General features: G+C 32.1%; 1 protein-coding gene across 1 annotated transcript in view; it reads left to right on the top strand.

Moving 5' to 3' along the window:
• The window catches only part of TppII (Tripeptidyl-peptidase II), a 286,875-nt gene that overhangs the window by 10,961 nt on the left and 261,655 nt on the right, over window positions 1–14,259 (top strand). The window contains exons 6-9 of the mRNA XM_065513274.1: window positions 200–443; window positions 940–1,304; window positions 1,383–1,572; window positions 1,850–1,971. Of these exons, the coding sequence (XP_065369346.1) occupies window positions 200–443; window positions 940–1,304; window positions 1,383–1,572; window positions 1,850–1,971 (921 nt within the window). The remainder of the gene's footprint in view (window positions 1–199; window positions 444–939; window positions 1,305–1,382; window positions 1,573–1,849; window positions 1,972–14,259) is intronic.

The following is a 14,259-nucleotide window of genomic DNA, read 5'->3' as shown; positions in this document are numbered from 1 at the left end:
CTAGACTATGACTAGACTATGACTAGACTATGACTAGACTATGACTAGACTATGACTAGACTATGACTAGACTATGACTAGACTATGACTAGACTATGACTAGACTATGACTAGACTATGACTAGACTATGAATGCCTGAATGCCTCATTCAATACTTTTTTATTTACTATTTATGAGCCTCATTTCTTCATCCTTTAGCATCTCATGGTACACACGTGGCTTCCATTGCCAGTGGCAATCACTCCTCAAAAGATATTGATGGTGTAGCACCAAATGCAAAAATTGTCGCAATGACTATCGGTGATGGTCGTTTAGGATCCATGGAAACTGGCACTGGCCTTGTAAGAGCCATGATGAAAATAATGGAATTATGCCGCTCTGGACGCAAAGTTGATGTCATCAATATGAGTTATGGCGAACATTCCCATTGGTCTAATTCTGGGTAAATAATGTTTAGCATTTTCTAGTGATTTAATTGCTTAAATATTTTCAGCATAAAGAAGAATAAAATCCTATTTTGAAATTTCCTTTACCTTTATTTCAAAAATAAGAATAAAATTAAATCTACTCTTAGATTTCCTGAACTCATTGAAAAGAAACGACGTAGAAAAAGAAAACCTTACTTAAGGTAAATTGTTTAGCTTAATACTTTCCTACATTCGTACACCAAACAAACTCCCCCATCACTTAAGTACATTTTAATTGTTGTTTATTCGTGCTCTTTGTTTGTGTTAATACTAACAGCACATAAACAACCCAACAAACAACAGATAAAGGAAATTTCAAAATATAAAGTGTTTTATTCAATGTTATGAAAGAAATTGTAATAACACGAAGCAAACTTAACATCCTGTGTTTAATGTTTATAGAGAAATAATTTAATGTTTCCTTTATGTTATTTTCTTTTTCCTTCATTTCGTTTGTGCTGCTTTCTTTAGCCGCATTGGTGAACTAATGAGCGAAGTGGTTAACAAGTACGGCGTTGTGTGGGTAGCCTCTGCAGGCAACCATGGCCCTGCCCTCTGCACCGTTGGCACCCCACCAGATATTGCTCAACCCAGTTGCATAGGTGTAGGTGCTTATGTCTCGCCCCAAATGATGGAGGCTGAATATGCAATGCGTGAAAAATTAGCCGCTAATGTTTATACTTGGACTTCAAGAGATCCTTGCATTGATGGTGGTCAGGGGGTGACAGTGTGTGCTCCCGGCGGTGCCATAACATCAGTGCCGCAATTCACCATGTCAAAATCAGCTCTTATGAATGGTACTTCCATGGCTGCTCCTCATGTTGCTGGAGCTATAGGTAAGAATGAAATGAAATTGTTACAATTTGTTTCCAAGTGCTTAATTTTTGTTATATGAATAATTTTGTATTTTACAGCATTACTCATCTCGGGTTTAAAACAACGTAACATTTCATATTCACCCTTTAGTATTAAACGTGCCATTTGCGCTACTGCCACTAAATTAGGTTATGTTGATCCATTTGCCCAAGGCAGTGGTCTTTTAAATGTCGAAAAAGCTTTTGAACATTTGTTGGAACATGACAAAGCTGTCGAGAATATGCTAAGGTATGTGTTATGCTACTATTTGTCCACCTCTCCCTCCTCCACCCCATTTTCAACATTTATTTTAGTCATTGTTTTGTAGTTGTTAATCTCAACTAAGTTTTATTTTCCATGTAAAATATTGTAATAACAGAAAAAACAAAAAGTTTTATGCTTTTGTGGTTGCTGTTGTTTTACATCTTTTGTGCAATTTTAATTAATGCACTTTGTTTTATACTTAGTGTTGTATTTCATTTAATGTGTTATTCTTGGTGTTGTTCTTGTTTTTTTTTTCTTGCAGATTTTCTGTGCGTTGTGGCCCCACAAATGCCAAAGGTATTCATATCAGAGAAAGAGTTTTAAAAAAACCTTATGAGTATAATGTTAATATCGAGCCAAAATTCTTTAATGACACTGAAGCTGGTAAGTAGAGAATTTAAAGTTTTTGTTTTATTATACATATTTTTTGCAGGATTTGTATTCGTACATATTCAGTTAGTGACAAGAAAAAGGAAACTAATTTTTTTGGAAAACTATACGTAATTCCAGTTTTCAAAAACATGACCTTTTACCAAATATAAATGTATATTTCTAAGACAAAATCAAATTTACTAGATTTTCTATTAAAATATAGTAAATTTCAGCGTTTTTAAGCAATGTTTTATGTTAATTCTCAAGAGTACGACAGATCATGTTGCTTCATCTTGTTTTTATTAAAGAATCAGAAGCTCCAAGTCCGATGGGCAAAACACATTTTTCAAGTGAAGAAAAATGCAATCAAGTGCCATGCTTTTCTAAAAAGGTATAGGAAATCCTTCACTCCTTCTCATCCCCTTACTATTAACACCACTTATATCCGACTGAAGTCTTTCCTGATACTTTCAATATAGGAAAATTCAAATCAAATGCCCACAAACACTACTCCTTCTATCCTCCCTCCCACAACCTATTTTGCTAGTTCCAGCTAAATGAATTGCATAATTAGGGGTCAACCACTGAGTGCTGGTCCGTCTGTCTGTTGAAATCAACAGTCCAACTTAGGTTGCTATTTATAAACGAGAAAATCCACCCACAAATGGCTGTCACCTATTTTTTTTCGTAAATTTTTTTTACCAAAATCATATACATATACCCTTTGAAACAGCGTAAAAACTGTTGAATAGATCGATAATTATTTTATTATTTGACCTCGAAGAACTTTATTATTTATCTCAAAGAATTATACAAAGCTTTCGAAATTATTTAACCCTCTAACCCGCAAGAGAGCCTCAAGTAATTATATATTTTTTTTGTTAAATTTAACTGTGACTTTAACTACAGATTTGTTAATATTTCCCTCGAAGGTCGAAATGCATTCGGACTTTCAGTTTTTATACCCTTCACCTTCTTGAGAAGGGTATATATAAGTTTGTCATTCCGTTTGTAATTTCTACATTTTTCATTTCCGACCTTATAAAGTACACATCTGCTCAAAATAATAGATACACCTAATTGGAAAAAATTTAAATGGCGGTAACATTGAAAATTTCCTCGCAAGCGTTAAGAATACATCATATTATTAAAATTTCTATCTGGCAATGTCATGTCAGTCAAAAATCTGGCAACTATTTGCTTTCATGTTGATTTTTAAAAACGAATTTATTTGAATTACAAAAAATTATTTGCTCATAAAAATAGATACACATCAGTAATTTGTAATTTGTTTATATACAATTTTTTTTTTGTGCAATTTTTTGTTCCTATTTACGTGAAACAGTAAGTATAATTTAAATTTTAGCAACAATTTTATAAAAAATAGGACTCTTTTGAAGAAAATGGGACGAAATCATCATTGTACCGAAGATGAGAAAAAAATTGTTCAAACGATGAGAAATCAAGGAAAATCATTACGGGAAATAGCAAAGAGCATAGGAAGATCTTTACATTTTGTCCAAAATGCTTTATCTAAAAAACAAAAAAGAGAAACTCGCGGTAGACCAAAGAAAACCAGTCCAGAAACAGATAGGCGGATCGTCCTTATGGTTAAAAAAGTCCCTTTCATATCATCGAAAGCTATTTCTGCGGAGCTATGTAACGAAATCAGTCCACAAACAGTTCGTCGTCGTCTTTTACAAGCTAAATTGCCGGGAAGAATTGCCAGAAAAGTGCCACTAATGCGCCAAAAAAATATCAAGACAAGATTAGAATTTGCTAAAGAGCACTTACAATGGTCCGGGTGTGAAGGCGAAAAAAATTGGAGAAATATTTTATGGAGCGACGAAACAAAAATAAATTTGTTTGGAAACGACTGCCAAAGAAATGTACGCCGACCAAAAGGAAAAGAATTCCACGTTAAATTTACAAAAAAGACGGTAAAACATGGCGGGGGAAACATAATGGTTTGGGGTTGCTTTTCATGGAATGGTGTTGGTCCGATATTCCGAATAGAAGATACCATGAATGCTAGTGGGTATAGAGACATATTGGAAAACTTAATGCTTCCATATGCATCGGAAAATATGCCATTAATATGGACATTCCAGCAGGACAACGACCCAAAACATAGTTCAAGATTAGTTAAAAACTGGTTCTTGGAGAATAACGTACCTATTTTAAGCTGGCCCAGCCAATCCCCTGATTTAAACCCAATAGAAAATCTTTGGAGTGAATTAAAGATAAGGCTTTCGAAGGAAGTTTTCAAAAATAAAGACGATTTATGGGAGAAAACGCAAAAAATATGGTACGAGATTCCATTGGAGAAGTGTCAGAACTTGATATCCAGTATGCCCAGAAGAGTGGAGAAAGTTTTACAAAACAAAGGTGGATATACTGGATACTAGCTTTACTTTAATAATAAACTAATTTTTTTAAGATAAAATTTATTAGCTTTTGTTTAATATGAATTTTTAAAAATGTATCTATTATTATGAGCACCAAATTTTTCGAAATTTAAGAAATTTAATTTACTTTATAATATTTATTATTAATTATGAAATATTTTGTTTTTGTTTTTTACTCTCCTTTTAACTATAAATAAAAATCGACTGAATTTTTTTTATAATTTTACAATATACCATTATTTTTTTTCGTTTTTAAAAAATAAATTTTGGTGTATCTATTATTTTGAGCAGATGTGTATATATATTCTGGATCCTTATAGATAGCGGAGTCCATTAAGCCATGTCCGTCCGTATGTCTGTCTGTCTGTTGAAATCAATTTTCTGAAGACCCCAGATATCTTCGGGATCCAAATCTTCAATAATTCTGTCAGACATGCTTTCGAGAAGTTTGCTATTTAAAATCTGCAAAATCGACCATAAATAACGGAGATATGAGCAAAAAACCGGGACAACCACGATTTTTGACCTATTTTTGATCTATATCTGGATTACTAAGTCATTAATATAGACAATATGTACGTCTAATGATAGATATTTCAAAATCCATTGCAACGATGTAGATCAGGCTATAGTAAGTTGGTCAAAATCGGGAAAAATATTTTTTAACCCGAATTTTTTTTTCATCAAAAAATTTTTTTTTTCCCGTTATAACGGTAAATATGTATAAAGAGACAAACAATTTACTTATTGTGATAAACAAGAACATGCACTTGTATAATATTTGACCTCGAAATAAAGTTGTCCGGTTAGAGGGTTAAAAAAGTTAAAAAAGCTTATGAATATTATCTGAAACTTTAAATGCGATCAGTATTTGGTAGAATATCCTTTATTTTTTACTACTGCAGCACATCTACAAGCCATAGACTCGATTAAATCCTGACATCGCTTTAGGGGAATTTGATTCCACCCATCTTGCACTATATACCACAACTCAGCTGCATTTGACGGTTTTCGTTCCGCAACATATTTCTTAACATCCCTCCATAGTTGTTCTAAGGAATTCAAGTCTGTGGACTGAGCAGGCCATGACATAACCTAGACGATGTTGACCCGAAACCACTCCTTTACCAATTTGCTCGTGTGTTTCGGGTCGTTGTCTTGTTGGAAGATCCATTTAAGTGGCATATTCCACTCTGCATATGGCAGCATAATATTTCCACGTACATTTTTGGGTTCATAGTGCCTTTTATTTCGTGTATTGTACCAACACCGTTGTATGAAAAGTATCTCCATTTTTAAGCTTTCGCGCCACCGTTTTTAACTGCCTTTCTTGTGTACTGGACTTCATTTTCTGTGTTCGGGGGACGTCGAACGTACTGCCTAGATCCAGTTCCACCAAATAATACAATTTTGCTTTCGTCAGTCCACAAAATATTTCTTCATTTTTCATTTGGCCAATTGATGTGTTCGCTGTTTTCTTCTTAGTTAGTAAGGGCACTTTTCGCGGACTTCTAGCGAATAGTCCAGAAATCGCCTACGAATAGTAACAACACTTAAAGGAAGTTTAAGTTAATTTTGAATTTTATTCGCTAACGCGGAAGGGTCGCCTTTACTTAAGCGTACTATACTGCGGTCATCTTGACTCGATGTTTTCAGCTTCCGACCGCGAGTCTCGGTTTTTTTTTTCGTATGACAAGGCATTTGCAATCTTCTGATCAGAGCACGATAGCATTTCTTTAATTTATATATATTTTTTTCCTTGATTTCGAAGAATTCTAATAATTTCACGCTATTCTTCGCTACAGAACTTTCCACGTCCCAGTGTTTTAAAATATAACAATATTTGATATAAAAACATATTTGGTCAATTCACAAGGTCTCTTATCAGTCATATTGTCATAATGTCCTAATATATCACGACTCGGCAGCTCGGCTTAACCGACTCTTAGACATTCGGTGCAGGTCTCTGCTGGTTGGTTACGATAACACAATAAACATATCATACAGAGTAGTATTATTTTAGGACATTTCTTGATTGAAAGACAATAAAAACCATTGTGAAATATTAGGACATTACGACAATATGACATGATAAGAGACCTTGTGAATTGACCAATTGTTACAATATTTTCGCATATGGTTTTCATATTTACTTATTATTTCATACGCGATTTATTCACTTTATCACTTTAATTTATTGTAAATCACAATTGCTCCTATTTGTTTGATTCATGCACTTCATGGACAAATAAAGAAATCACTAGATCTTTATTTTGGTTTTTTACATTCCAATATAACAAACGCTAGCTTTTTTACATGGTTTTAATGTTGACAGACTAACAAAATAACATTATTAAGTTATGGGCAACTATTGCTCCTATTATTTTGAACACAGCTGTATAAGTTTGTCATTCCGTTTATAATTTCTACATTTTTCAATTGCGACCCCGGGAATTCTTCCGGTTTGGTTGCTATTTAAAATCGAGAAAATCGGCTCACAAATGGCTGAGATATAAGGAAAAAACCGGGACAACCTCGAGTTTTTGTCTTTTTTTTTGTCTATATCTGGATTACTGTCATTAATATAGGCAATACAATTTTTAAATTTAATATTTTTTATTTAAAAAAATTAAATAAAAATACAATTTCGAAAAAAAAAATGAAAAAAATGTTGAATTTTTTTTTTTATTAATTTTCAATAAAAATTTGGAATTTTTTTTTAAATTTCGATTACCTAAAAATATTTAAAATTTGTATTTTAAAGTATAATTTGGTGAAGGGTATATAAGATACGGCACAGCCGAATATAGCTCTCTTACTTGTTTTTTATTTGATTGAAATTATTATTACAAATATTATTTTTATAGTTCAAATCAATAAAGAGATGAATTTATGAACCTTTTTCGGAAACCATTAAGGTTTTTATGGAGCTTTCTGTCACTTTGATAGAACAGGTACCCCATCTCCGTTTAAAATCTACCACACTTTTGGACTCCTTTATTGTGCTCTTCAATTCTCTTTTAACAATAGTCCAATGGAATGGAATGGAAGCAACGCTTATTAGCATTCGTGTAAAAACTCAATTCATCTTAAAAAATGTTTCAATGGTTTTTATTTTTTCATATTCATGGAATTGCCCGTATCTCATATGCAAGATTTCTGTCCGTATTTTGACCAATGTTCTTAGTACACTTTGAAAGAAAATCTATAGAGTGAAAAAATTAATGTTTTTATGAATTTTTTCTTTTTGTGAAAAACAAAACCTTGTCCGAAATTATATGTAGCTAATGTTAATTAAAATTACCATCTAAAAAAAAAACTAATTTACTATTGCAGCAATACAATTGTTTGTAACTCATTTATAATATACCTTTACCTAGAATTCGTATGAATTCAATTATTTTCCATCCATCTTCCTTTTATTGACATGGACACGTAAATATAGCAACAAGTATAATATTGTTATTTTCAAAACAATTTTATTTCTCTTGTTTGTATTGTTCAAATATTTACACATTTTTTGTATGTTTCCTTTTCACTTTTAACCCCCTCCCCAAAAAAAAAAATAAAATAAATAACAAAAAAACAACACACAAAAAGAAAAGTGAAAAAAGTTTTACAAGTTTTTTTGTTGCAGTTTGTACTTCATTTTCTAATATTATTGTAGCAGAAATTGATTTTAAGAGTTTAGAGAGGGAAGTCGTTAATGATACTTTACAATTGTATGTATTTAAATACAATAAAAACAAATAAGTTTGTGTTGTTTTGTTTTGTTTTGTTTTTCAACTACTTAAATAATTGATAAAGATTGTATTGTATACAACTGGATACCGCCGGGAAGAGTGCTTAAAGAAAATAGTAAAACCAATAATTTAAGACCACTTGAATACGGTAGATTCGCTTTAAAGGTATTCGATTATCAACGATATTGAAAAAATCATAAATTGACCAAAAGTCCTATTGGATAGTAAATCAGACACAATATTTCAAGATTGGTCAGAATCTCTTTTTTTAAATTGTTTTTAAAATTTTTAAAAAAAAATTTTTTTTTCAAATTGTTTTTTAATTTTTTTAAAAAAAGTTTTTTTTTAAATTTTTTTAAAAAAAGTTTTTCAATTTTTTTTTTTAAATTTTTGGAATTTAAAAAAAAATGTATGACAAAAAAAATTTTTTTGATGAAAAAAAAAATTCTTGTTAAAAAATATTTTTCCCGATTTTGACCCATTGTAGGTCCAACTTACTATAGCCTTATATACATACATCGTTGCAATGGACTTTGAAATATCTATCATTACATATCCATATTATCTATATTAATGACTAATTATCCAGATATAAATAAAAAATAGGCCAAAAATCGAGGTTTTCCCGATTTTTTCCTAATATCTCAGCCACTCAGCGAAGGGTATAAAAAAGAAAACAATTTTGAAGCTTTTTTCCGAAATCAAAAACTTTTTTGATTTTTTTTCTCAAAAGAATCCTTAGGTCTTTTCCTTGAAGACCTATTTGGTCGCTTATTGGGATTCGAAAGCAAAAGTTTCTTGAAATCCCCCATATATATTCTGGATCGTACCAAATCTATAGGTAAATTGTCCATTACCTGTATAAGACCAATCTTAAGGGGTTCCATATTTGGGTGACGAATAGTGCAGCCCAAGCTTTATAAAACAGGGCACAATTTATAATCTAAAGGATTCAGATCTGGACTACCAGAATGCCAGTCAATAGTAGAAATAAAATTGCGCATATTTTTTAAACAGGTTTCTGTTGTTTTTGTATGTTAAGTGAATTCAAAAGGTGGACTGGAACCCAAGTGCTGATTTTTTCTTCTTTTTCGCAGAATTGCGGCTTTGTTACCCCATTATACGCGACTCCCCACCATACTATCACATAAGCAGTTTGCACTCTAGCAACTACTTGTCATTTTGTTTGTTGAAAAACTCATCTACGTAAATGTTTTCTCATTTGTTAACGGAATTCTCCTATTGCCTTTACTGAATTTTGCTTGTATTTCTGCTTCAGTGCCGCCACAAGTAGATGTCCAGTTTTTGTGTGTTGAAAGTCTGATGCCTCAAATCATATTTATTGAATAGAGAAATGGATACTTTTAATATTAATATTCACACGTCAATTTCTAGATTTTTGAATGAAACACAGTTTTTTGGATAAAAAATTATTTTATTTTTCAACAAAGTCTCCAATTCCAATCCCTTCCATTTGTTATCCCTTCCAAAAAATAATATTTGTCGAAAATATCACAAAAAAAGAAATATATTTTTTGTGAGATTATTTCATCGTTGTAGTCAAATCTCTTTTCACCGAGACATTTCTTCAAGTTGGGAAACAAGAAATAGTCACTCGTGGCTAAATCCGGAGAATAGTTCGGAAAAGGGAGCATTTCGTAGCCTAATTCATTGATTTTTTCCGTGGAAACTGTACATGTATGTACCCTTTTGTGCACCCGATTGTGAGCAAACGCGGCAGCCATCTTGCGAAAAGCTTTCTCATACCTACATAAGTGATCATTCAAAATTTAAATCATTGAGTAATGTGAGATGCCTATGGCTTCCACAAACACTCGCACTTTTAATCTCAGATCGGCTAACAACATATTCAGCCCAATTATGAATAAAAAAATTCCCCGGGAGTTTGTTCCCTGGGAGTTTTTTTCCATTGAATTTCAATAGGAAAAATGAGAAAAGGGAAAAAACTCCCAGGGAGTTTTTATTCATAATTGGGCTGATTGTGATTTTTTTCAATTGTTTCGGGTATAGAGAGCTCTACTGGGCGTCCAGAATGCTCGGCATCTTCCGTGCTTGTGCAGCCACAATGAAACTCAGTAAACCAACTTTTTACCAATGAAATTGATGGTACAGAGTTCCCATAGTATCTATCAAGCTTATTGAGTGATGTCCGTCTATCCAACCATCTGCTGAAATTAACTTTCCAAAGTCACCAAATAATCTTGAAACACTAGTGATACATCAATATATCGGGTATACTACTGTTTTAGTTGCTATTTAAAATCGGGAAAGTCAGCCTACAGACGTCTGTTATATAATCTACTACCTCGATTTGTCGTCAATTACTAAGTCATGTACTTTAGGGCGGCCCTAATTTTGAACTTTTTGGATTCTCCGTTATCTAAAAACCAAATGCTTTGTCCTCAGATGAACTTTTCCAAATATTTTACTTGTATAGTTTTATTTATATAAATTAACTGGAAAACAAACAACTTATTTAATTATATTCTGAAAAAAGGGAACAAAATTAAAAATATTCACTATTTCGCTACTGACAAAACAATGGAAAATTTTAAACTTCTGCAAGAAAGAAGTGTAAAACGAAAATAATATTTAAAAAAACGATGTGAAAATCATCCTGTTTACAGATATTTTATTTTTAAATTCTGGTAATTTTTCACAATTTATTTTTCTAAGTTTTTCGCATAATTGCTTTTTTTCAAAGTTAACGAAAATGGCTAAAGTTAAGATTTGTGAAGACTTAAAAAATAAAATAATTAACGATTTTAAAGATGGTTTAAAACAAAAAAGTATCTGTGACAAATATTCAATAAATAAATCAGCAGTTTCAAAAATTATAAAGAAATTTCGTGGGACCGGTTCTGTGAAAACTCAACATTTTGGTGGAAGACCTCGTAAGACTACTCCTAGACATGATAATTTAATAGCGAGAGAGTTCAAGAAATTCCCAAAAATAACTCCTCGAGAGGTTGTTAATAGCCTAAAATTAGAAATAAGTACCCGAACAGTTAGTCCCAGGGCAAATGAGGCTCGTCTTGGTTGCTATCGTCCTGTGAAAAAACCACTCATTTTTAAAAGAACCGTTCTGCTCGTCCACAATTTTCCAGGGATCATTTAAACTGGTCGATACAGAAATGGAATATTGTCCTCTTTTCCGACGAATCCAAATACAATTTAATAGGCAGTGATGGGAGAACATTTGTAAGACGACCAAAGGGGAAAAGATTAGATCCAAAGTACACAAATAAGACTGAAAAGTTTGGCGGTGGCAATATTATGGTATGGGGATGTTTTTCAGGGCAAGGTATGGGCCCAATTCATATTATAAAAGATACCATGACAGGTATAGGATACAGAACCATATTAAACGATGTTTTGTATCCATACGCTGAGGAAAATATGCCCCTAGTTTGGAGATCCTAACACGACAACGATCCGAAACACACCTCTAGGGTTGTAACCGAGTGGTTACAATCCAACGAGGTACGTGTTTTGAAGTGGACTGCCCAATCGCCAGATCTCAATCCCATAGAAAATCTATGGGAAATTGTAGATCGTAAAATAAGGACCCAAAATTACACCAGGAAGGAAGATTTATCGGAGGCGGTTATAAGGGAATAGCAAAATATTTCAAAGGAGACCACTGACTCTTTACTTGGTTCAATGCATCGTCGATGTGTAGCAGATATAAAAAATAAGGGATACCCATCAAAATATTGAGTTATTGCAAAGTTTAGACCATATTTGTTAAAATAATAGAATTTAATTAATTATGTCCTTTGTTTTTTGTTAAATTAAGTTAATAAAAGTATACAAATAAAATACTACAAAAATTTTAAATTTTTTAAAAAATTATTTCAGATTTTAGGCCACTAATGATATATTTGGAAAAGTTTCCATTGTTTTTTCAACCGCTGTATGCAAAATTCATGTCACTAAATTTTGTTACGATCGGTCCATAATTTGTCATAGCCCCCATATAAGGCCCACTTTCGAAAATCACTCACGAATATAAATTTTTTAAATTTTAAAAGAAAAATGTTTTTGCTCTTTTACTTAGTGTAGGGTATTATATGGTCGGGCTCGACCGATCATACTTTCTTTCTTGTTTCAAACTGAATTTTTCCAAAATAACTCAGTACAGTCTTTACGTCTTTATATAAACTTTAATCTTGTAATCAGTTTGTATATTTTATTTTTGTTATTCTTTCATTGTTCTTTATTTATATTGGAGTATTTATTTCCTTCTGTATATTCAATTCTATTAGTTTTGTTACATTTAGTAATCGTATTGACAGTTTGTCAGTATTTTGAAATTAAACTTCAATTGAATCACCTTTTTTGCATTGTTTGTGTATCATTTACATTATTTTAATTAACAACTAACAGGTGCTTTTGTTTTTCATACAAATAAGGACAGACTTGTCCGTAGTAGTGCAATTTTATTTAACTATCAACAGATACTTTAATTATATATCGTTGGAAATATCGTTGATGTCAACATTCTGCGATTGTTAAAGGACAGTACTGTCCTTTATATAGGAAATAATCATTTAAAAAATATTTCTCTTAAAAGAAATACAAATCCAACAGGTACATTATTATCTTAGTTTATTTACAAAACACCACTCACAATTACATTTATTTAGGCGACGACAAAAATTTAACACTCTATTAAACAAATTCCTTTACAATTTAAAACATAAATCAATTAATTCGGTATTAATCAAAGTAAATCAAATTAATGTTTTGTAAATAATCCATAAATGTAAAATCCAATAACGAAATTACTAATTTTGCCACAAGGAAGTCTGTGTAATAAAATTAGCATTCTTTTCATACATTTTTAATATTTGGAAAATTTAGCTGACTGATTTTCTTCTCTCTTAAACTTTCTTACTTTTACCATAATTTTGACCAACTTTTAAAGCTACATTCCATGTTGGCCATAGCTGTTGTTGTTATGTTTTAAACCATTTTTGTTTTTGTGCATCATTTTTGCATAGATTGTTGCAGCAACTACATACTACATACAACAAATGGAAGAATGCGCTTGGAAATATTTCATTATAATACACATTTCCAAGTACTTACAGCAATTTATCTCGCATACATATTTAATCAAGTGTAATCCATTAATTTTTGTTGTTTGGTTGCACAATACAAAAAAAAAGCGTTGTTATTGTTGTTGCTGTTGCACCCCACACTTGGGGCAAAACACTGTGTGTCTGTATAGATTTATTCATTCACTCATTCTTCATTCATTCACTTATTCGCAGGTTTGTTCATTCATTCATTCCATTCAGTTCAGTTCTTTAGAAAATCACTCAACCACCGTCTACCCATTCATTGACTCCATTTCGCATTTTATAAATTTGAACGAAGTGCTTTTTAACGTTCATTGTGTACAGCTACAACACAACTATATTGCAGCTGTTAATGCGATCCCTACATATTGTATAAGTAATTTTGTAGACGAGCTGAGGAAAATAGCAAAGTCATTGTGGTAGCATTTACTTTGGATGAAACGCGAGAATGCTAGTAAACTCTATAGTAAGCAAGCAACTCAACTCCTTAGAGCTGGTCAAGTCTAATCGACCAGCAACCTAAGGGCAAAAGAAATTCTTCTTTACCAACTGACTTTCTCAATCGAAGCATTCGATTGGTAACAAATTCGGTTGCTATTACAAATCTGTTTTCTCTACGTATATACCCTAGTTGTCTTGGGTTATGTCGAATTCCTACCGACTAAACAATTACGCCGTATGAGCAGACAGACTAATCCGTCTCCGCTTCTATTTGTCTCAAAGTCTTCCGCTTCTCTTCAATTCCAAACATTTCATGAACTCTTTTTAAGTAGCTGCATATAGTATTCCAGTTTACCCTTTTCTAGAGTATGACGTCGACTATATTATATACATTAAGGCTCTCTCCGATAAAACTATCCGTTTACCTTCGCTCTTCTTCCAAAATCCAGCAACAATATACAACGTGTTCAGATCTTCTATAGCGTTTGATTAACTAGGGCAATTTGGTGAGACCTCGAGTTCAAATTTGTATAGATAACTCCCATATTCTACATGCCCAATTACAAATTGTGTCAGGTGATAGAATACTTCACTATGTTT

The sequence above is a fragment of the Calliphora vicina genome, chromosome 5, assembly GCF_958450345.1.
Source record: "Calliphora vicina chromosome 5, idCalVici1.1, whole genome shotgun sequence".
Taxonomy (NCBI): domain Eukaryota; kingdom Metazoa; phylum Arthropoda; class Insecta; order Diptera; family Calliphoridae; genus Calliphora; species Calliphora vicina.
This window is presented reverse-complemented; position numbering and strand designations above follow the sequence as displayed.